This window comes from Sceloporus undulatus, unplaced genomic scaffold (assembly GCF_019175285.1).
Source record: "Sceloporus undulatus isolate JIND9_A2432 ecotype Alabama unplaced genomic scaffold, SceUnd_v1.1 scaffold_17, whole genome shotgun sequence".
Lineage (NCBI taxonomy): Eukaryota > Metazoa > Chordata > Lepidosauria > Squamata > Phrynosomatidae > Sceloporus > Sceloporus undulatus.
Genome location: NW_024802939.1, coordinates 997600 through 1023139, shown reverse-complemented (window position 1 = coordinate 1023139; position 25540 = coordinate 997600). Strand labels below are relative to the sequence as shown.

At 39.7% G+C, this 25540-nt stretch overlaps 1 protein-coding gene across 6 annotated transcripts in view; it reads right to left on the bottom strand.

Moving 5' to 3' along the window:
• Nucleotides 1-25540, bottom strand: part of LOC121917409 (BTB/POZ domain-containing protein KCTD1) — a 67247-nt gene that overhangs the window by 22548 nt on the left and 19159 nt on the right. For 5 of the 6 annotated variants that reach the window (XM_042443349.1, XM_042443347.1, XM_042443346.1 and 2 more), the window contains exon 2: nucleotides 7375-7553. In XM_042443349.1, the coding sequence (XP_042299283.1) occupies nucleotides 7375-7538 (164 nt within the window). In that variant the 5' untranslated portion in view covers nucleotides 7539-7553. Of the gene's footprint in view, nucleotides 1-7374; nucleotides 7554-8012; nucleotides 8468-25540 lie in introns of those variants that run through there. The other variant, XM_042443345.1, reaches the window with a different exon arrangement.

The following is a 25540-nucleotide window of genomic DNA, read 5'->3' as shown; positions in this document are numbered from 1 at the left end:
ATCTGGCTTTGTCAGGGGTGGCTTCAAGCTGCCCCTTTGGGGTGGTCTGTTCAGCCCTGAGTTAGTCCAGTATAACTTTGCATTACAAAGTTGTATTACATGAGACAGACTTCACAACAATATACTGGTGCTGGGGGAAAAAAATCATTTTTCCATAGCTACCTTGAAACTTGCAGTAAATTTGGTAGAAATCTGTCGATCTGGTTTTATATGGTACAGTAACAACACAGAAAACAAAAGGTTGAACAGACTAGTAAAAAAGAACACTACTTGTGTTATAAAAATCTAACATCTTTCCCAGTACATACTGGTAGATTCCCAATTGTGTAGAACTATAACTCCCTTCATCCTCAGATGGCTTGGTAGTTCAGGAGATGAGAATTGCAGTCCAACCCAGCTAGAGTGAACTACATTGCAGCTCTTAACCAGTACCCTTGGCACCAGCATATTATATACAGCAAATCATATGCCTCTGTAAGAAGCCCACACTGGGCATGCTGGGTCTATGTTTCAGAAAGCTGTAATTAAAAAATGTAACTTTTGTAGTCTTTGATGGAAAGCAATAAAAGAACAGTTGTTCCTTCCTTATTTGTACAATATTTGTGGTTTTACATGTGTTTATTCCATCAAGGAATATGCCTTATAATTTATGCTCTGCACATGCTTATGCTCAACAGTGTTACTGTAGGAGGGAGTTATATCTCTTTTGAGGCACATGTGAAATGCACCTGGCTATACTTTTGTAATCTGAATAAACATCCTCCTACTTTATTGTCAGCTACTCAAGTATATTTTGCTTTAAATGAGAACTGGGGGAGATCAAAGCTGCAGGCCCAGGACATAATTTGAGCAAATGTTTGCTTTTAGTCCTTTGCAAATTTGTCAGGAGCAAGATGAGCAACTTGAAGTATTTTGTTTTGTGAAGAGTGAGAAGAGTCATAAAATTTCCCACCTGCCCCTTCAGAAATGAGGCTAGCCAAGGGACAATTTTACAGTACTAACTATGGGCCATTTTGTTATGCTTTTCAGCCTCCTCACTGTATTCATGGCCTCTGGAAGCTTTCCTTTAAACTAGGAAATCTGATCACTTTCTGGTTTGAAACAAGCTAAGAGATAAAAAAAGAGAGTGAGGTTAAAATGAATCAAAGTTTGGTGAAATAATCAGTAGTAACGGCCAGCAGCCTTGGGAACACTACTAGATATTTGGGGGATAATGAGATACATTTTTGGCTCCTCCCATATTTTAGGAGGATGGAGCAGAAAGCAATATGACTCTCCAGGGTCGCCATAAATATGCAGTGAAAAGGTTGAAAGAAATTCCTATAAGATTTCAAATTTTGCCAGAGAGAAAACATATTGGCAAAGGTAAGGTAGAAGGCCTACAGCTGAAGAAAGGGCCACAAGTTTTGAATACTCTGCATACAGCAAAAGTTTGCAGTTATCACTGATTTTAACCTTCTTTGAAGGTTCAGGAGAAGCAGATCTTATCTTTAAAAGCTTATAAAATACCCCAAAACACCATGTGATTACAGGGATCAGCCTTCATCATATTTCATACTTGGCAGTTGGGAAGAGATGGTTGCAAATGAGGTTTGGTGACTTCTGTACATGGCATAGAATTAAATTCAGAATAAGGAAAGTTAATCACCTTGGAACCAGTGGAGCTATAAATTACAATGGACTGTGTCTCCAGAAACACACCCATGAGGTTCAAATAAGTGTGGTGTTTTTGACCACTGCCAAGTCCACTAGGAAGTCAACTAGTAAGAAAGAAGGCAGAGAGTTAGATATGAATAGAATCTGATTTTTTTTAAAAAATACAATAAGACTAAGGAAGCTAGCTTGAACTGGGTCAGCCCATTGCTTAATCTAGCCCAGGATTGTTGACACAGACTGACAGTATCTTTTCAGAGTTTCAGGAAAGTGTCTTTCCAGCCTTACCTAAAGATATGGGGGATTTAATTTGGGACCTTCTGCATGCAAAACGTGTGCAGCCCCTGAGCTAGAGGTAAGATTTTATTGGCCAAAATACAAGTTTGAAGACAATACCATCAGATTCAAAGGACCTTCCCCATTTTGTGCTTCTTCTTTAAGAAACAAATCGCACAAATGGCAAACCTTTCCAAATGCAAAGCCAGCAAAAAAGTGGAATAGAGCCAGCCTGAAACAGTCTAGAACTTGGCAGCTATATCCTGAAGCTTCAAACATGCCCTGTGGGTGGCCATGGGTGTTGGCTGCAAAACTACAAGCAGAGTCAGTTTGGTTCTGCAATTATATACATGCTGTGTATGAAGCTGCTTAGCACCTATGCAGCAATTTAGGAAAGACCAACATAGCAGAAGCTATTTCATTTGGAAATGAATTAATGTATTGCAATTATCACCTCAGAACACTGAAGAGGCATGACCAAAAACTGAATGCATGGAACATGTCATGAAAATTATATCAATCTACACAAATAATATGATGGAAATATGAGGCTATTAAAAGAAGTACTGTTTCTCACTCTGAATAGATGCCATTGTGCATCTCAGTAAATGACCTAAGATATATCAGTAGGACTAAGTCATGTAAAGAGCCCTTCTATCCCCCTCTCCCTAAGATTCTTCAATAGAAGACACTGGACCTGTAAATCTTTGGAATAGACATTCTTGTTCAGAGATAGTAATGGCACAATTTGAGACATGCTGAAGGTGGAAAGTCCACTTCCCTCATATCCAATGTTTCTTGTAAATTAGCTATTAGGTAAGTGGAATCAGATTTGAAAAGAAAATGTTGTTATGGTGACTCTAAGATGACCCTATGAAATCTTATCCTATATTAAAGAGATCTCAACAGCATCCAACACTGGGGCTTACATATTTTACCTACTTTATACCGAGATGTTTTTTGTGTGGGTTTTGTGGAGGAGGAGGAGTTTGATTTGTTAATTTTTTAAAAAGGGTCTTCAGCACAGTATCTCTTTCAGCACCATAAGGTTGTTGTTGTTGTGTGCCTTCAAGTCAGTTCTGACTTATGGTGACCCTAAACCAAACCTATTGTGGGGTTTTCTTGGCAAGATTTGTTCGGAGGAGGTTTGCCACTGCCTTCCCCTGAGGCTGAAAGCATATGACTTGCCCATTATTATCAGTGAGTTTCATGACAGAGCAGGGCCTCCAAAGTCGTAGTCCAACACTCAACCACTACACCATGCATAACTGCTTAACTAGTATTCTGAATCATCTCCTTCTTTGCATTGTCAAAAAATTCCGTCCGTCTCCAGCTGCTCCACACAGACACACAGATTTCCTTCTAACAGCTCTAAATGACCCACAAATAACTGGCTGTGTACTCCTCAACGGGGCAACCACTTCTTACTACAAATACCAACTGTAAAATGAAGGAGACAATTCTGGAACCTCCCCCTCATCTCTCTTCCAAATACCATCTTCCAGCATTTCGCTTGCTATCTGACACAGCTGGTGATGCCCCTCACTACAGAAGTGGGAAGGAACAGTAAAACTATGGAACAATAGCTGCAAAGGAGCTAAAGAATCCCTTTCCACCACTTCAAATGGAGAGTGAAAAGACAACATCCTGTGTCTGAGGAAAGAGGTGCTAACTCAACATTTGAGAAGCTAAATTGGAAGAATGAGCTTAGTTGATTTGATGTTGCCAAAAAAAAGCAATATACTTGCAGTCACACATGGCCAAAGAAACTACACAGTTTAAAAATACTGCCTGAGACACACATGCAAACACAATTTTAAAGCTGTCTCTGTATCTAGAAAAGTATTCATCCTTATTAATATGGTGTTTTGTATCCAATAATACTAGGATATGGACTTTGTCTACCAATACAGTTTGTAACCAACATTGTTTATTTGTCTGGTGAAGAAAATGACAGAATGATCTGTGACAACTGAGAAAGGGAACACTGATTTACAGTCCAGGCTTAAATGCACAATTTTGATGCTGTTCGGGGTTTTTTTTAGAGGACATGGTAAGGTTTTTTTTTCCACAAGAATATTCTACTTAGTATCACACACTGAAATTTTTTTTAAAGAATTTTCTAAGATTTATTGCTTTTTTTCCAGTTGTTACTGACACTTATCATGTTAATAGAAAAAATCTAGACAATTTGAAAGAGAGCAAAATTATTTTGACTAAATTCAACCCCTTTTTTATTTTAAAGAAACTGGAGGCAAGCACTCAAATAAAATTGGCTGGTACAACCATGTCAGCAACAAGGCAGGTAGTCTGTGAACAATTTGCTGAACACTTTGCAGATAAAATCACTCAGATCTATTCTGACTTGCATATTATAATTAATACAGATCCACTGGATGTAACTTTGGCACCTACTTGTCCAATATTAATGGGTAGTTTTCACCTTGTACAGCCTGAGGATGTGAACAGGATCCTTGGAAATGCAAGGGCCACCACATGTATGCTAGAACTTTGACCTTCTTATTAAATAGGCCAGAAAGAGAATGACCCAGGTGGACAGTGGTAGTGTCCAATACCTGTTTTGAGCAAGGCCTGGTTCCCACTTGCCTAGAGGAGGCAGTTGGAAGATCCTTGATAAACAATGCCTCCATGGATCACACTCTATGGAACTGACCAATCTCTTAATATTCCATTTTTTTGATAAAATATTGGAGTGTGCAGCTACTTCCCAGTTCCATGGGTTTCTGGATGAGACTGATTATCTAGATACATTTCAGTTTGACTTCAGACTCAGTTATGGGAAAGAAACAGCTTTGATGGGAACTGGATAGTAGAAGCATGTCCCTGTTGGCTCTGCTGGGTCACTCAACAGCATTCAGTACTTTCAACTATGGTTCAGCCATGATTCAACTGTCAACAAGCATTCAATATCATCAGTTTCTGGGACACCTCTCTGGGATGGGACTCAGAGGCATTGTTCTATAGTGGCTCCATTCCTTCCTTGAAGGACAAACCCAGAAGGTGATGCTGGGGATCTTCTGTTCAGCTCCTTAGCTACTGGCTTGTGGAGTTCCACACGACTCTTTCTTGTTCTCCGTGCTATTTAATATAAACATGAAGCTGCTGGGAGAGCTTGCCTGGAGTTTGAGGATCAGGTGTCACCAGCCTGCTGATGATACTCAGCACTATCTTGAAACTTATGGCTCATTCCCACTGGGAACACAGGTTGTGATTCGGATCTGCTCCGTGTCTGTAACCGATTTCAAAAGATCCCTCATTCTCACTATAAAAGGGGATTTTTTTATGCCACTTGAATTGGTTTTCTTTTTTTTTTATCCCCATTTGCACTGCTTCAAGCCAGAGATAGGGGAAGCCGGCGATGGAGCACAAGCCGGCAGGGGGTGAGAGCAAAGGCTGGCGACAGTGAGCAGGCACTGCGGAAGCCAAGCTGGGAAGAAAGGAAAGCACCAAAGGGGGGGGGGGGACAGAGAAGGAGGATGAAGGGGAGGACAATGTGCTTTGCAAGTAGTTACAAAATCAAACAATCGCATAGTCTATCAATCACATATTCTATCAATTTAATTTTTTTTTAAAAAGTACACTGGCAGCACTTCAAGGGCAGGGATGGTGGATCTGTCAAAACGTCACCCCTCTGCCATTTGTCCCTCTTTGCCTTACAAGTAGTTACAAAATCAAACAATCACATATTCTATCAATCGCATATTCTATCAATTTAATTTAAAAAAACAAGTACACAGGCAGCACTGCAAGGGGGGGGGGATGGTGGATCTGTCAAAACATCACCCCTCTGCTATTTGTTCCTCCCCTCAGAAAGAATCAGTTCTGATCTGGTGTTCCCACTTTTAAGAATCGTGTCAGAACCTATTGTTCTCAAAAGAACCTCATAATAACTGTCACCAAAAACCCCCATGCTTTTTGCATTTGCTCTGCTTTATTTCCCAAGGAATCAATCCAATGAGGATCAGAATCAATTTCCAGTAGGAACTAGGGGCATATACCCCGAATCAGTATTCGGAGCTCATCGTAGTGGGAATGGCCCCTCAATCTAGACAAGACAGAATTGCTCCCAGTCAGTTGAGAGGCATATCAAGGAATAAAGATTCAATCTGTACTGGATGGGGTTAAACTTCCCCTAAAGATGCAGGTTTGCAACTTGGGTGTGGTCCTGGATTCAGCCCTGAACCTGATCGCTCAGGTTTCTGCAGTAGCCAGGAGTGCATTTGCACAGTTAAAGCAAGTGCGCCAGCTGCACCCATCCCTTGGGACTTGGCTATGGTGACACATGCCTCAGTTACATCCCTGCTGCATTACTATAATACATTGTATGCAGGACTGCCTTTGAAATGTGTTAGAAACTTCAATTGGTCCAAACAGCTGCAGCAGGATTACTAACAAGTGCTGGTTACAGGGAACACACAACTCCCATGTTGCCACAGCTCTACTGGCTGTTTGTCTTGTTTTTCAGGCATGATTCAAAGTGCTGGTTATGATCTATAAAGCCCCATATGGCTCAGGTGCAGCCTATCCGAAAGATTGTATATTCTCATGTGACATAGAGGGAAAAGGAATGAAGCTGTGGTACCTATGTTTTCTCCTTCCCATTACTTGTTTGATTCAGAAGATCCATCTGCCAGTGATCCCCTTGGAGTCTGCAGGCAGAAGGATACACTGACTGGTGCCATTACCATAAAGCTTTTGTATGTCAAGAACATGCACAGAACCCAGTGGACCTACAAGAAAAAGTCCAAAACTTACCACTACTCTTGTCAACCTCCTTCTCCTCAGAAGACAATGATACACAGTAACTTTTATGACATTAGAAACTGTATCTCCCTCAAAAGCAATATATCTGGTACTGGATTAAGTTATTATAGAGTGCAAGGAAGTATTTTAGAGTGGAGAATGCAAATGGCAGAATCACCTCTTTCTTACTCCAGGTCTTTGATTACTGCAAGTGTGCTAACTCTGGCTGTTGGAGAAGCTCTGGCTGCTTCACAATGCAAACCCATAGTCATTTATTTTGCCAATTCTTCTATTGGACTAGCCAACTACTCATGTACTATAAACATCAGATGCTGAGAGATTTTGAGAAATATTTTATTCTAAAGCAGATTTTCTGATTGTAAAGTTGGGGGTTATCACCATATAATGATACTGTATGAAACACCAGCAAGAGGGGTTGAAGGACAGGGCTGAAAGAGCTGGTGTATGAGTGATGTGGGCCAGCTAGGTTGGGTTGTAAGCAAAGAAATAACACCCAATGGTGAGCATTTAATAAAATGTTTCTGAAGTACAATTTCAATGCACCAAGAGAAAGGTAAAACACTCAATGAAATGAAAAGTGTTATATTACAGAGGTCAGACATAAAAAGTGAATAAACTAACAATGGTGCCAGAGACATGCAACATAATCCTTAGAATTACCTTGAATCAGGATATTTAGTAAGTGTGGCCAAGCTGCTGGTGTACATATGCCCACCCACGTCAATATGTACTGGTGCATTGGATTTTGTGAGCTGTGCTGGCGTGGGAATGCCTTGATTGTTCAAAGGAGATGCAGGGGACCTAGTGATCAGAGGTCTTGACATATTGGGCCGGCTGTCCTGTAAAAAGACACAAACACCATTAGGAACATGGCTTTTGAATTTATGGGAAAAGCTAACAAAAGTAAAACAGTCAAATTAACATTTAGGAGTAATTAAATTTAGTATTACCACCACTAAATCTCAGTCTCTTCCCCCCATATATATATATATATATATATATATATATATATATATATATATATATATATAAACTTTTAAAGATTAAGGTTTCATTGCACTGCAAGGTGAAGTTGAATAAACATAGTGTTGCTTGGATGCAAAGTATAAGACAGTATTTTTCAGGCTTTCATTTAAAAACAGAAACAGATTGATCACCATAACTGGTTAAGACACTAATGTTCTTATAGTTTACATATGAGATCAAAAATATAAATGTTACTGGGGATGGGGGAGTTGGATTTTGCTATGTCCCAAACCCTCCTATTGGCTAAGCAGTTAGAATAGGTAAATACAAACCCTCAGCTCTTCCATTCTGCCAACTCTTCTCTTGAATTTCCAATTCACATATCACGCAAACAGAAGAGGAAACACCTGGACTAGCCAACTGTTCATGTACTGTAAAACATGGGGCACCGACAGCCTTTGAGAAAGACATTTTCCATGTAAATATACAAGTTGTGACAGATGCCCCTCTGCACCCAAGTCAGCTGCTGTTCCCAGCAGCTTCCCAAAAGAAAACTCCGAAAGGGAGCACCGCAGGCAGATGCAGTTGAAACAAAACACCTCAAACTGGAAATGCAGTGTCAGTAAACAGCAAGGATTAAACCTGTGCAAAGAGTTAAGGGTGGGACAGAGTAGAGCAGAGCGAAGCACTTTGCTGAAGCCAGCAAGGCAGACCAGTTTCAAAATTCTGGAATGTAAACAAAACAAAGCCTGGCCACATTTCTAACACAATTTTACTTCCTCTTAATATATTTACTGAAAATTGTAGCTGGTATACACTCACTGTGGATATCAAGTACTAGGAATGAAAAGCAATGTTAGATCATGCTGAATTCGCAAATGTCCTTTGTTTGCATTATATTTAGCTGCAATAATATATTTTTAAAAGCCAGTAATAATTTGACAAGGGAAATTTGCTTCTATTTAGTCGCATAAATATATTTTTAAAAACGGATAATGATTTATTGAGAAATGTGTGTGATCTGTTCCAAACTATAAAGTCCCAGGTAGCCTTGGGCAAGTTACTGTCTCTAACAGTGCAATTCTAGACATGTCTATTCAGAAATAAAACTGAGCTCCATGGGGCTTGCTTCCAAGTGGAAGCGCCAATGCTATACACACTTTTCACTAAACTCAAGGGGCGGAGGAGCTTCTTCTTAACAGATATTCATACAACTATGCTCACTGTTATTCTGGAATCCACATGTGTAAAATGAGAACAAACTTACAAGACTTTGGGGACCAACGAGATAAGAACTGAAAAGCTTTTGGCATGTAAAGGTACTAAGTTACAAGCAGTCTTACTATACAGTTTATAGTCCTGAATGGTATTGGAAGTATCGGAAAAAGAACACAACTTTTATCATATTTCATTTACTGCATTTTTAAAATTCCTGATAACTGTACCTTAAAAAAAGATTTAGTATAAGTGTTCTAGTCTATTTAAGATATTCTACCACCAGATTTGTCGGGCATTATTCAGATTTGTGATGTTTGCATATCTGAACCATTTGAATCATTCTTGGCTACAGAGGGCAACTACCATAACTGGCAACACCATAGGATTTCAGCATCTACAGAGTTAGGAGAATTGATTTTAAAAAGCAATTAGTTGCTGTTATAGTTCTTCCCAAAGTAATTTACTATTATCTGTGGTTGTTGTGTGCCTTCAAGTCATTTCAGACTTATGGTGACCCTAAGGTGAACCTTTCACATAGTCTTCTTGGCAGATTTCTGAACAGTTCTGAACAGTTCTCAAAAATCACATCCTCTTGGATGGATTGGGAATGGAAGGGAATGGAATGGAATGAGTGAGGGACTTCTGTGTGCAGTAAAATGCATCTCCCACTCGTTCCATTTCCTTCCCGGCCCCTTTTGGACCGTTCTCGTCCCATGCCTACAGCCCTGTGTGGTAAGGTCCTATGACTAGCTAAAGGTCACCCAGAAGGTTTCCATGGCTGAGTGGGGATTCAAACCCTGCTCTCCAGTGTCATACTCAAACCACTACACCACACGGGCTCTGTAAGTTACTATATGTACATTTTAACTTCTTATCTTTGATTACAGTTGGCCCTTTGGATCTGTGGATTTCAGATTTGTGCAGTTGATCATTCATGAATTGTCACTCTCTATACTATTAAATGGCAATGGTGTGAACACGGACACATGAAATCATGTGCATTCATGTCACTACCACTTAATATTATGGGGCACAATTATTTGCATTTTTTCATATCTGCAGGTCTCACCAAACAGAACCCCGACAAATCTGAAGGGCCGACTGTACTTAAGAAAAATATCTAAATGCTACAGTTCACTGGCCTGCAGGATGCAACACACCTCCTCATTTGCATCATTGTTGCTGAAACCCACAAGCATAAAGGACAGCACATGAAGTCAGCACATGAACTATGTGACATTCCTCTTCTGTCATTAAATGAGGCCACATTTCAATATATATTGAATTAATTATTGAAAATGTTACATTATGCCACAAAAGCAGGGGAGTTACCTCTTTTTGAATTAAATCATCATGAAATGTAGTTAATGCCTTTGTTATTAAAAGGACTAGATTACCTATAATTCAGTATTTGCAACACCTTATTTCCAGCCTGTAGCTGGAGAACCAATATTTAAGTTGAGCAATGTTTAACAGTATTGTGCTCTTACAAAATGATGGTTCATACGTAATCTTGTCATTGAAACCATGTTTAGGGAGCTACAGTTCCATAATACAATAAGCTGGTACCACATCCACCTAATTAGTTTCAAAAGCAAGCCAACTATATATCTGTATATGCAGAAGAGAAGGTAAGTAATGACTTTTGTTAATCTTTCTTTACAGAATACTATGGTTTTATAATCTGAAAATGCTGGAAGATCTGCTTGGAAAACAGCAATTACTTGTTTGTGTAACCATCTGAGTGGGAAGACTATGCCACCATAAAGAACATGGCTATGGGGGGGATACAGACGGGCAGAATCGTTCCTCCCGTGGATCATTGCCACAGCGAACACATGTCACGGCAACAATGCGCCATGAAAAAGGAGCCGCGAAACACAGCTGCTTTCTCTGCCACTGCCGAGGTGCCATTAGTGCCCTGGAGTGGCGCAGTGATGTCCCTTGTGCACCACGCCATTTAGAAATGGCACATGAGGCACGTCATTGACACACATGTCGTGTGAACATGCATGCACCAAAAATGGCACCCGGACATCGCGATAAGGTCGGGAGCATGTGGACACTCCACTCTCCTGAGCCCTAAAACTGGCCTACTGGGCCTTATATGTTTAAGATACTTCTGGAAAGATGGAGAAAGCTAAAGCATTTAGGAAAAGAAGCTACTGATAAAGTTTTTAAAAACCATATATATCACACATCGTGTTTGATTTAATGTCCTTAGTGTATTTTAGGATAATAAGACCTGTGTATTTTAGGATAATCAGACCTAACACCAAAGGATAACTCTACAGCCATTATAGTTTTCTTCTGCTGTAATATAATTTGGAATATAACAGCATCTTCAAGACCCCTCCCCCCAAATCTGGCATATCCTACAGTATTATCGACCCTTGGGCAACGGCTGGCTGGGTATGTTGGAACTTTGGAAGCCAACATATCTGGAAGGCACCAGTTTGGGAAATGCTGGCATACCCTTCCTGGGTTCCTCTAACACATGTGAACAGGCTTAAAGGAATTCAAACCATCAAATATTTTTAAAGGAGGATAGGTGCAAAACTATAATATTGTTGTTGTGTGCCTTCAAGTTGTTTCTGACGTATGGTGGAGGGTTTTCTTGGCATGATTTGTTCAAAGGAGAATTGTCATTACCTTCCTCTGAGACAAAAGTGTGATTTGCCCATGGTCACCCAGTGGCCAAGTGAGAATTCAAACCCTGATTTCGCAGGGTCCTGATCCAACTGCATCATACTGGATCTCTGTATTGTAAATAAGGCCAGAACATTTATTAGCCTGCCACCCAATGTAAACAAAATGCTAGCCTGTTTAAAGGCTTGCCACCAATATTCCCATAGGGGCTAAAGGGAAAGGGAAGCCTTCTCTTCCAAAGCTAGCATATAAGAGCAGGGTACCATAAAGCATTATTTATACTAGCCAGCCAGCAAGTAAACTGGGAGAAGAACAAAGCAAGCTGCCCCACTTCTTCTCCTCACTGCTTAGCTGTGATGATTGGCTGTGATAAAGAAACTTTCCTCTTTTAGAGATACTGTAGAGGGGATTTTTGCCCCTGTGCTCCAATGCAGGCTACAAGACTGCATTTTGGGCACACACACACACAAAAAGGCCCCAAAGGCATGCTGGTAGTAACCAGTGTCAAGCTGGGCATTTTGAGGGCTTGTTTTCAGCAAATGTTCACATTTTATATTAGGTTTGGGGGTAAGGTACCTGGGGAGGCTTTTCAGATGTACAGTGCCACTCTAGGCAGTGCTTTGAGTGATTAAAAATTAATTTTGAAAGGTCTAGAGTCTTGGGCACTGCAAAAAGGTGTTGTGGGCACATGCAGTCTGTGGGCTCCACTTTTCACATTCAAGCTCTACACTTAACAAGGATACTAAGCAGGCTGGCAGAAGAAAGAGATGGAGAAATCCATATCTTTCCAGACTGTTCATTTACCTGTATGGGGAGAAAAAAAATCCATAGTAATCCTGACTGCCTATTGTTAACATACTGCTACAGTGTATCATCAGAATCTGACCTAAATTGCTCACTAACAAGACATGAAATGTAACCAGTCTCTAGTGAACAATGTGTCATTTAAAACAATCACCAATAATAATAATAATAATAATAATAATAATAATAATAATAATGCTATTTTACTACAGTTCCTTATTAGGAAACAGTTTCTTTCCCAATAAAATGGTATAAATTTGCTTGCTGATGTTTTTCAGGAATATTTTTCAAGACAAAAAAAGTTGGATATTCAAATAATTTTAATTGAACATGCAAACCTACAATAGTCTACCCTGTTCATGCCAGATGGACTATGGTATAGCTTATTTCTCAATACAGTGTGTCCTTCACAATGCGAAAAGGCCAAACTGCTCTCCTAAAATATACAAATAGTTTTGGAATTTTGTTTCTTTTGAGTCTATTTATCTCTGTTTGTAGGGGCCCCAAGAGAAGTGGACAGTCTTCTGATACAATAACTGTATTTCCTTTAATTTTACATGACTGACTAGTGAATATTTTGCAGGCTCATTGATCAAGACAAATTTCTGAATTAAATTGAAATCTATATAATGCCAGTGCATTATGTAAGATATTTACCTTTTTTTAAAAAAAGCAAAGGAATTTTCTATATGAGTAGGATCAGGGGGTATGAAATTTGAAAAAGCAGTGTTTGATATTTTGCATATAAGACTGACAAAAAAAGAAGCATTTGTTACAGGCATGATACTGCTGCTGAAATCCAAAAATCACAAAAAAATAAAAAAATGAAATTATTATTCTAAACAATCCAAATCCTTCACAATTTTGGCACTTTCATCATAGTCACTATATATATAAACATTCTGAGAGTTACTATGTGCGTGTTTTCCTCCTGTGTTGTCAAAGAACCCATTCCTCATCTTTCTGGTATTCCAAAATACTCACCTAACCTCATTTATTACTCTAATTTGCAGTAACACTGAAATTAACATGCATGTATGTAGATACTGCAAAGAACTGCCCAGCTGTCACATGCAGTGCAAACCTGATCAAATAAATGTAAGCATGCAATAAAATATACACAACAATGTCTGCACATCTTAAAATAAACAAATCCCATGCTGCACTGACCTTCAGGCAGTTCTGCTTATATACCCAACATGATCCCATGCCTACATGCAAATATTATATAAAGTGTATGACTTTTGATGAATTCCATCACTATTCTGAATCTTCTAGGGGAAAAAATCAGTTTGCTACTGAGTAAATGGATTAAAAGCTTTAAACAGATCATATTATTTGGGCCTTCTCTCCACCAAAGGAGAATTTGTATCATACAGAAAGCTTCCTCTAACCCCAATATGTCTTTGTATCTGGAAATTTATTTCTAGACTGATGCTGATTTCTGATAATCTTCAGTGTTTGTATTAATTAAAACAGTTCATGAGTGTTAAGTTATTTCTTTTGACTATTTAATATTACTGGGTGATTTTTACTGGGTGATTTTTTAAATCGCAGAATCAATGTAACACCCCATCATCTACAAGCAAAACTGAGACATCAATATTTAATCATTGTGTGCATTCAATTCTTTATTTACCAGTACAGTTCTATCAGCTGAGCTCAATGAAACTTTCTTCCAAGTAAACTTCCACACAAAAGATGGCAACCTGCTTGTAAGAACAAGTAAGCTATTCTTCAAAGGGTAGCTATGTTTATGATAAATTTGGAAGGTTAAGGAAAAAATAGCAGGATTCTCACAGAATTATCTAGACCCATTTCAAACTGGCTTCAGGACAGGCTTTGGGGTTGAGACTGCCATGGTTGCCTTGACCGACGATCTGCGTCTGAGCATCGACAGGGGCAGTGTGACCCTGTTGATGCTTTTAGACCTCTCAGCGGCTTTTGATATGATAGATCATGGCATCCTCTTGGATTGCCTGAGGGGGCTGGGAATTGGAGGCACTGCATTGCAGTGGTTCCGTTCCTTTCTCTCGGGTAGATCCCAGAGGGTGCTGCTTGGGGACAGTTGCTCCAGTAAAAGGGAGCTCACCTGTGGAGTCCCGCAGGGTGCTATTCTGTCCCCAATGTTATTTAACATCTATATGAAGCCGCTGGGTGAGATTATTCGGAGTTATGGAGCTGGGTGTTATCAGTAAGCCAATGACACCTAAATCTATTTCTCCATGTCTCGTTCGTCGGCCTTGAATTCTGATGGCGTCTCCTCTCTCAATGAATGTCTTCGGGCAGTAATGGGCTGGACGAGGAAAAACAGATTGAGGCTGAATCCAGACAAAATGGAAGTGCTCACGGTAGCGGCCCCAAAACCAAGAATTGGGTTGTAACCTCCAGTCCTGGATGGGGTCACACTCTCCGTCAAGGACTGCGTTCGCAGTCTGGGGGTGCTCCTTGACTCGTCGCTCCTGATGTTGAACCAGGTAAATGCGACAGTCAGGAACACCTGTTATCAGCTTTGGCTGATACGCCAGTGCGCCCTTTTCTGGAAGTAAGGGATCTTGAGACTGTTGTGCATGCGCTGGTAACCTCACATCTAGAGTTCTGTAATGCGCTCTACATGGGGCTACCCTCGTGCTTGGTCCAGAAACTGCAACTAGTACAGAATATGGCAGTCAGAGTAATTTCTGGAACATCCAGGAGGGACCATATTACCCCGGTTCTAAAGTCCCTCCACTGGCTGCCCATTAGCTTCCGGACCCAGTACAAGGTGTTGGTTATCACCTTTAAAGCCATAAATGGCTTGGGTCCAAACTATCTTTGGGACTGCCTTCTCCCCTATAATCCTCCCCGCGCACTCTGCTCCTCTGGGAGAGGCCTACTTCAGCCACAAAAATCTAGGCTCTCGGCTACCTCCCGGAGGGCATTTTCCATCATCGCCCCCAGACTGTGGAACGGCCTGCCGGATGAGATCCGTCTGCTTACATCCTTAGACAGCTTTAAAAAGGCTGTTAAGATGAATCTCTTCTGGCAGGTCTTCCCTGAATAGAGAACCCAGCCTCAGAAAAATGTCTGGGAATAAGATACTGCCGCTCCCATTGATGGTTTGCTAATGTGATGTTGTTGACCTTCTGGTCAGTTTTTAACTTGTTTGTTTTTTATTCTGCATTTGATTTAATACTTTTTTAAGGAGGGGAGGGCACCAGGGATTTTATATGTGCTGTATTTTTAACTTTGTTAGCTGCCCTGATTGTTCTCAGAGGGGTGGGATACAAATAAATTTTATTATATTATTATTATTAACAAAACACAAGGAACTAAACCTGTTGGTTCATGTGATGGAAGACTCAAAGTCAATTAACTGCTGGAAATATTTCTCCAATCATCTCCCATGCTTATAAAACATTTCTTGTTACTGCTAGTACTAAAACACATACAAACCCCAATATAGGAAGTTACTTCATGTGTATGAAGGAAAAACTCTGAATGACTGCAAGGTGACATCAAAACATGACTTTGATAAATCTGTGGGAATGTAGAAAAATCTTGGAAGACACCTAAATTATGTTGGGAAATTCTCTTTCTTTCCTCTCTTGTTTGTGAAGAAATTTTAAAAATATGAACCAACACTAAAGCACAAAGCAGAGTCCTTGCTCAGATCATGCATTCAATTTCTAATCAACTTGGTTGGCAAATTTGTACTGATTCTTATTTATAAAACTAGCATCATGGCTATTTCAAAGCTTTTTTTTTTAAATCATTGTTACTATGAGAAAGAAAATCTACTTAGAAGTCACTAAACCTATGTGGAAAAAAGCTTCAATGGAACTGTGACACAATACTATCAAACTATGGCACAATATCCTAAGTCACATTTTTTAATGACAAAAGCTGGAGGGAGGGAAGATTGGTCAGGCAGCTGAACTGTTGTATTACAGCAGTTCAAACAACAGCAAAAGGCTTGTATTTAGATTCACATTCCATACCATGAGCAAGATTGCCACAGTGAAAGGCTCTAGGACCTTGCTCATGGTACAAAATGCAATTATAAACACAAACTCCCATTTTCACTTCCCCTCTGCATGAAACAGAGACATACAGGAAACATAAGACCTCAACAGTGGGCAATAATTTTATTCAAACTAACCAAAAGCTTCTAAGTTCTCTAAAAGTCTTCATTAAGCTAAATGGCAAAAAACCAGAATTTGGATCCTCCAAATTGGATCAGATGTTGTGGCCATGAAGTTTGCAGGTTAGATTCATCTCAAACCATCTCTGGTAGGTATCCAATTAGGTGTAATTTGATACCTCCGATGCTTACCAGATGCTAATTTATTCATTCTGCAAATATCAGTTTTGTGACTGCACCTAACCTGCAGGGGTATCAAACACAACTTTCTTTCTTCTAGCAATGTCTTTCATTCCAGCAGCAATCAGATACTCTGGAGTACTGCAGGGCTAATGTGAATGATGCTCAGCCACATGAAGAAGAATATAAAGATACAACAAAAGAGAAGCTGGATTCAGCAGCTATGGTTCCAAATGATAACTCTACCCATTAGGAAAAATCTCACTCCAACTACAGGTAAGTGAGTGAAAGAACATCCCAGCTTTGATGCCCTGTGTTTTTTTTTTCCAGATTCTCTAATATTACAAAATGGGGAAAATCCAGTCGATCCATGGAGCCACATTAGAAACAACGTATAGACTACACAGAGTATCAGGAGAAAGGTGAAGTTCAAAACTGAAAACTGACCAAATACTTTGACTTCAGATCAATTTTTGACTTCAGATCATTTTTTTAAAGACTGTCTTCTGAAATCAATACGTCCCAACATTACTACATTCTCAAATTCTGCAATGATTCTTTATACAGCATGGTAATGCAAAGCTTTTTAATCTCTCTCATCCTTTTGATGTCCATGTACCATCTCCAGTGACTCAAAAGTATTTAAAATCTAAAATAATATAAAGTCACATATATTCAATAAAAGTACAATTAAAATATAGAGGGAATAAAAATACAGAGGCAGAGACCATAAATAAAATGACCTCAGAATATTCTGTCAACTAAGTTAAGACCATGGTGTCGGTACTGTAAATTCTTCTGTACTGTACAAGTGTAAACCTTTTTTTGTGTGTGAAAAAAATGAAATTGCAGGGTAGGAAGGAAATAATTAAACTTACAGTTTTTATTAGCAAAGGATTATCAGTAAAGAAATAGGATACAACAAAGTGTTCCAAGTTATCTTTTAAGATGTGGCACTAGTTGAAGTGCATCCTTTAAAAAGTTACCTTAGGAAAATAACAAAAATATGCCAAATTTTACCATCAAAACTTCTCCAGGCAAAATATATCAATAATTCTAGCTTTCATGTTTTTGTAGTTTTTCCAGCTCTTTTCCACTACTTGTGACATGCTTCAGCCACATTTTTAAAAAGAAACAAATAACAAAATGGATTTCTTCACTACTTAACCCCAACCATCCATGAAACTGATGACATCATGGAACCAGTTAGTTTTGTATACATCATGAGTTCAAAACACACACACACACACACACACACACACACACACAATTCTCACTGAAGATGAGATCCTCTGATCAAGCCAGAAACTGCAGTGGAATTGCCTACTCAAGCACACACACAATTGACCACAATAAGATGAATGCATGCAAATACACATTCCAATAAAAGCCAATTTGCCATTGCAGATTTTGCTGGACAGAGATGGCTTTGTTGACACAATGCAGTCAAAGAAGCGTAAGTCCAGTTGCTAAGGCAGTAGGGGATGTACGCTTACTCCTTTCATGATCTTTGAAATACCACCTTCCTCAGGTTACAAAAGTTGACAACAGTTCTGAAGGACAAAAAGGCATTCATGAAACCGGTCCCCAGTCTGGCTCAGCTCCTGGTGAATAGGGTGAGGGAGGGGAGAGAACACTTGCTTGTCTTGTGACAAGGTAAGTTAACCCTCTCAAACTTTAACAAAAGGGATCTTCACTTACAAAACATAAAAATACCTGGTGATTTCTTTTGGATCTTCAGTAGCTCATTTCTTTGGGATCATTCCAGATCAGCTCCCTATTAGCAGGGAGAAGCTAACACCCATCATAAAACTTCCAGAGGCACATTAGATATTTATTCTCCCGCTGGCAATTTCACCCTCAGAAGAGGAACAAACATTGCCAGTTGCCATCTCTGCTGAGAAAGCACAGAGAGATAATTTCACCCTGGGAAAGTTGCTGATTTAAAAGCTTCTGGGGTGACACAGGCCTTGCCTCCACAACCCAATGGCTCTTTTGAATCACAGAGGTTAAAAGGATAGTGATAAAAAGCAGCCTCTCCCTTTACATCAGTCAGGTTCTTTTAAATATATTTTTAAACCACTAAAAATGCAAACATCAGTACTACCAGCAGCATGGTGTAGCGGTTTAAACACTGGATTATGACTCTGAAGAGTCATGGTTCAAATCCCCGCTCAGCTATGGAAACCCACTGGGCGACTGTGGGTGAGTCACACACTCTCAGCCTCAGAGGAAGGCAGAGGCAAATCCCCTCTGAACAAATCTTGCCAAGAAAATCCTGTGATTGTAAGTCAGAAATGACTTGAAGACACACAACAAGACCAAACCATCACCAAATGAGAGCCAGCATGGTGTAGTGGTTTGAGTATTGGATCATGATCCAGGAGATCAGGGTTTAAATCCCCACTTGGTGGGGGTAAGTCACACTTTCTCTGAGGGAGGCAAAGGCAAACTCTCTTGGAAAAAATCTTGCCAAGAGAAACCCATGATAGTTCACCTTGGAAATGACTTGAAGGCACACAACCACCATGACCACCACCATGACATAATAAACATATATTTCACACACATACTTATAAATACAGCATACATTCTCTAAACATAAATGCATTCTTGACTTCTATAGTAAAACCTCTTCTTTGCTAATCTGTATTTATGATAATACAGGCCCATGGTTTTCATGTATGTACCTATGTAGCACAAGTAAGTGGAAACAACACCCATAATGAGTAAAAATTGCAAAAAGAAATCCTAAATGCAGCTTATCACATATAAACTGCATTTTGTGATATATATCAAGGGAAGGGGTGCTCTTAAGATTCACAGACAAGAAGACTCCTCTGCACTGTTGCAGAATAATAGCAAGGGGTTGAATACTCACTCTCCAAATGGCAGCAAAGAGTTGGCACAAAGGAAGAGTAGCATGCAGACAACATGTATAGAGCTGTGAGGAGAGCAAACTCAAGGAGGCTTATGTAAAAGAGAAAGCAAGCTCTCTTATGGTGGCCAGACCAACGAAACAGCTAGGGCTCTTTAACAACTCTGAAGAAGAAGCCATTTCAGTTGGTGCTGCCTTCCATCCAAATTACACCTTCTGAAATTCGCTATTCTTTACAGCTATTAAAAGTACAGGAGCCCTTTCCTCTTTTACATCTGGCCACTATATGCATTTCTGTCTTTTATTCTGGCAGCCATTACACCTCAACTCAGCTAGGTCCTGTTTGTGCCAATGGAGATGGGCTTTAATTGTGATCTGAGAAGCTGTGGGCTTGAATTCAGAAAAATAACTGTCATGATCCTTCAAGCCAGCACCAAGGAGAAGGAAAAGGGTAGCATTTCCCTCTTGCAGGCTCAATGATAGATTCTCTCCTGCGAATTTTAGAAATTGTCCAAGATGCCAACAAGAAGGCAAGTATTATATAGGAAGGAATCAAACTCCAAACATTTCTTGCTGTTCTCATCTCTCACTACTGAGTGGGCTGAAAAAATGGGTTGGGTAGATGCATGCAGGCATGTATGTATATTTTTTCATGCAAAATAATTCCAGATGTTCTTCTGCATAAGCCTTTTTGAGATTAATGGCTTTCAATGAGACATGCACAATAGAATTTCCAGGTAGACTGTGTCACACAGAATATAATTGAAATTCTTTATTACGGTCAAAGAACAGCATACAGTTAAGTACTTACCCAATAAATATTAACTTTTTAAAAAGCTACCATTTAACACAATTTATCAGTGCATAAATTAATAATAATTTCAAGTCACCTAACATTTTTTTAGTCACTTAAGGTTTTCATACTGCTTTGCTCAAGTCTTTTGCTTCTCCACCAATTAGCTTTTGTTTTTCCTATTTTGAGCTACATTAAATAAAAACTAAGCCATAACTTATGAGTATTAATGAACGGGGTTTGCCTGGCAGTGATTTATGTAAAAGGGCCACAGCTGGGACTGCTAGAAGCAAAATGTGATCAGTGAACTCTATGGTACCAAACAGTGACCTGCAGCTGAATTCTTTAGTCCCGATTACAACAGGAGTATATTTGCTTCTGCAAACAAAGGAATGCTTCAGAAACACATTAGTCTGGGGAAATGTTTTTATTAAAGCTGATGGAAGACATCTGAAAATAGCATCAAATGGTATAGGACTACAATATATAAGAGGTGATAGGACCATAAAAAAACCAGAATACACTTCCTTCCATTGCAGCCACTAAACATCATCAATATTACTTTACCTTCAAAGCTATTATCCATGACATGGAGCTGCCACTTTTCTGGATCTTGTTCCCTAGTACCATCTATCTTTATACAATACAACATAAGATCATGGGCGTTTCCCAGAGCCTACCCTACCAGCCAATATTCCAAGGCAGGGAAATGAATACACTTGAAACAGCGCATTACAAGTTGTATCATCTAGATCTCAGTGAGGCTGTATCTACACTGCAGAATTAATACAGTTTGACACCACTTTAACTGCCATGACTCACTGCTATGGAATTCTGGGATTTGTAGTTTTGTGAGATATTTGGCCTTGTCTGTCAGAGAGCTCTATTGCCACAACAACCTACAAATCCCAGGATCCCACAGGATGGAGCCATGGCAGTTAAAGTGGTATCAAACTGCATTAATTTGGGAATGTGGCAATCTTTTGATTTAAAACTTTGGTTTTGCTAACACTGATGTTTTGTTGATGTTGGATACTGTTATGCTTATTTAGAAAAGAAAGTCTACATCCATTAAACATTGTCAATTTAATAATGATATTACTTTCCTGTGTCATATGATACGGGCAGCTTCAGTGGTTACCCCTTTTTCACCAGATGTATTACAAATTTATCAGTTTGAACCAGAGAAACATTGGATAATTGTAGACGCTACAGCAGTGAAAAAGTTATACCTCTCTGCCACTATTGTGTCTGCACAGTGTTGTCCCTCAGGTTCCTGTTCTGTCCCCCATGCTATTTAACATCTACATGAAACCACTGGGAGAGGTCATCTAGAGATTTGAGGTGTAGTGTCACCAGTATGCAGATGACTCTATCTCTCCTTTCCATCTGATTCCAAAGAAGCTGTCTTTGTACTGACCCAATGTCTGCTGTCAGTAATGGACTGGATGAGGGCAAATTGAAACTTAATCCAGACAAGACAAAACCACACCTGGTCAGCTGTAAGGCACATCAGGGAATAGGGATTTTGCCTTTGCTGGACAGAGTTACATTTTCCCTGAAATCTCAAGCTTGCATCTTGATGCCCAGGTCTCAACAGTGGCTATGATGCATTTGCACAGTTAAAACTAGTGCACCAGCTGCATCCATTTTTTGAGATGCCAAATCTGGTTACGGTGACACATGCCTTGATTACATCCCATTTGGACTACTGCAGCACACACTATGTGGAGCTGCCTTTCAAAACTGTTCAGAAACTTCAGTGGGTGCAAAACTCCACAACTAGAATGCTGACTGGGGCCAGTTATAAGGAGCAGATACCCCCCCCCCCCCCCCGTTGAAACAGCTTCACTGGTTACTGGTTCGTTTCCAAGCACAATTCAAAGTGCTAATCATGACCTATAAAGCCCTATATGGCTTAGGTCCAGAGTGTATTTCTCCTGCCTAAGCCTCCCTAAGATCTTCAGGAGAAGGCTTTCTCTTGGCTTGCAGGCTCGCTTGGTAAGGACATGAGAAAGAGAAGCAATGGCAGGGGAAGATTGGTGAAAGTTGACTTTCCTGATACTTCCAACCTCCAGATCTCCTTAAAGCCTCTCCTGAGAATAAAGGAACCCTCCTGAAAGAGATCAGCTATATTATGAATGAAATTTTATTTCTAGACCGCTATTCCTTGCAGATCACAGTGGTTTACAAAAACACCATATTAAGAGATGGGCTGTCAAAAAGTTTGTACAGAAACAAAGAAATGTAGAAGCAAAAGTGAGAGATATTTCTAAAATGTTTTTACATTTTAAAGAAATGCTATACTATCGGAGAGTTTATCACACAGGGAAAATTGGAAGGTTAAATAGGGTTCATCCCATGAAAATCACACTACTACTAGTAAAGCGCGGTTAAGATTTTCACACACAGCAGTCATTATCTTGGGAGTAACCAGGGAATAAACAGGCAATAAACAGCAACAAATCAGTCACAGAATTTTCCCATTAATGATTTGTTTGCTGTTTATTGCCTTGTTATTCCTGGAATAATGGCACTTTAATCGCTTTTGATCGCAACATCTTGTAAAAACCTTTATCATGAATGCGTGCAACTGCACAATTTTCATGGGATGCTCCCAGGATAATAGTACTTTAATCACAATTTTTTGTGAAAATCTTAATCACAAATGCACAATTTTCATAGGGTAAACCCTGTTTACACTTCCAACTGCTCTGTGTGATAAACTCCTATGTTATTAATCAGGAGCTCCTAATTTGAGAAAGTGATGCTCTTTTGTAAAGTATCATTTGTTTTCTACATAGCTCCCAGACTGAAGACCCACCACCTGCAATGTCTTTTTGTGACAGCAAATTAATGTCCTGCACACTGTGTATATTAACCAACGTGGCAGAGCAAAATGACATGCTGTTGTGTCTTGCTAGTTGTTCGTTATTTTATTCATTACAGTCACAGAAACACAAGAGACCAAGAGGCCTTTTAGAGCAGTGTTACTCCAAGTGGTGGTCTGTGGACTATTGGCTGGTGGTCTGGAGCAAGTTTCCAGGAAAGAAAGAAACAATTGTGTATGGTTGTGGTCCCTGACACTTACTTGCTGGTCTCCCTCATCAAATAGCTTAAGCAGCACTATTTTAGAGGAACCTATTACTCAAAGAAAGCAGATGTACTGAAACAAATCATACAGGACAACAATGAAAGAAAGTTGTACTCTAAACCACACAAAAAACAAGTATTAGAAATACATGCATATGTTTAAACCATCAGAAGGCTGAGAAAAACAGAGGAAACCACTAGCTCCCTTTGCAGCAGTTTTAGAATTACACAAGCTGATTATTATATTATGATTTGTTACTATTGTTATCCTGCCCTCCTTTTCCTCCTCCCTTCTCTTTTTGCAAAATCTCATGCTATCTTAAAATTAAAATAAATAGAACACGGTTAAAATGGGCAAAAGTTCAAAATAGAACAGAACTATCAATAACATTAAAAACAAAGTAAAATGTAGAAATTATGTTTAAAAATTAAAAACAGTATACATTCACTGGGGTTAGGAGATGCAGGAGCCCTCCCTCCCAAAACCACATTCAGTACACAAAAAAGTACAATCCACAGATTCAGTAGAAGGCATCAAGGTTCCTTCATAAGACAGAAACATGCAGCTAACTGCTTCCATTGCTGTTCTACACCATTTTTAATAGGAACTTACTAGCCTCACTGCATGTTTGCAGTCTCTCAATCTCTCAATCCCAGTGGCAGAGGCAGCAGCAAATAATTGATGAATAATCAAATCCAAAAAAGTCAAACTTGCTGACTGTAATTAGATATATATATATAGTGCCCTGTTAAAAGCCCTTCCTTTACAAACATTTCAGTTCTCAAAAGCCTGCTGGAATAAGAAAGTCTTTGCCTGCTAAGGGAAGGTCAACAAGAAAAGGGTCATATTAGTCTCCCTAGAATAGGACTTCCAGAGCACAAGGCAGCCACTGAAATGACCCTAGCTCATGTCGTCACCAGACATACCTGTAAAAATGATGGGGCTGAGAGAAGGACCTCATCTGATGATCTCTGGGCAGGCTGGACTTAAGCTGTTGGAAACCCATACCCACAGCAGCCCTTGGCTAACTTTAGAATAGCCCATGGACATTTGCCCTGCTTCCTAGGCCCCATTCCCACCTAAAAATAAATCAGTGTGCAATCCGAATTGATGGATCGATTTGACAGCGGAGCGTGGTTCCCACTACATTTGCCCCAATTGCATTTCCCCCCTAAAAAATAATCAACTTGTGGTTCCCATTCATGAATGAATTGCTTCAAAATGATTTGGTTCCAGCCAGCTGAAGGGGAAATTTAAATCGATTCCGATCTACATGTCTCACTTGCACAGATTCGATATATTGAAAAAGAAGCAGAAAAAATCAGCGTCAAAAAGATGTGGGTTAAATAGGTCTAGCGCATGGCCCCCCTCTCGGAATCGCTTCAGCAATTCGGATTAAGTGGGAAACAGGGTCATTTGAACTGGTTCAAACCAATTAACATACCAATTTAAAAGATAGTGGGAATGAGCCCCTAGATTATTCCATCAAGCTACTCATTACTGGAAGCAGTTGAGAAGGAAGACAATGGGATCAAACACCTAAAATGCAATAGAGGCTTGGAGTGTAGTGAACATTTTGGACTGCACTACCTTGAATCAAATATTGACTAGAACAGAGACTGCAGTCAAGTATTCAGAAGACTAGGAATGGAAAGGCCAGCTATGAAAGAACTAAATGAGATCATAACGAATACAGCTATACAATTGAACACTGAAGTAAGAATCGTCCAAACTATTGTATTCCCCATCACCATGTATAGATGCAAGAGCTGGACACTGAAGAAAGCAGGTGAAAAGAAAATCCACTCATATGAGATCTGGTGCTGGAGAAGAGTGCTGAGAATACCGTGGATGGCCAAAAAGATAAACAAATGGGTTCTTAAAAAGATCAAGCCTGAATTCTCCCTGGAAGCCAAGATGATTAAACTGAGGCTGTTGTACTTTGGCCTCATCATCAGAGGTTATGACTCACTTGAAAAGATAGGGAGGGTATAGTGAAGTAGAAAGAAAGGAAGATTGCATGCCAGATGGCTAGACTCAATTACGGAAGTCACAGGCCTAAATCTGCATGACTCAAGCAGAGAAGTAGAGGATAGGGGGTCTTCAAAACATCTCATCCAC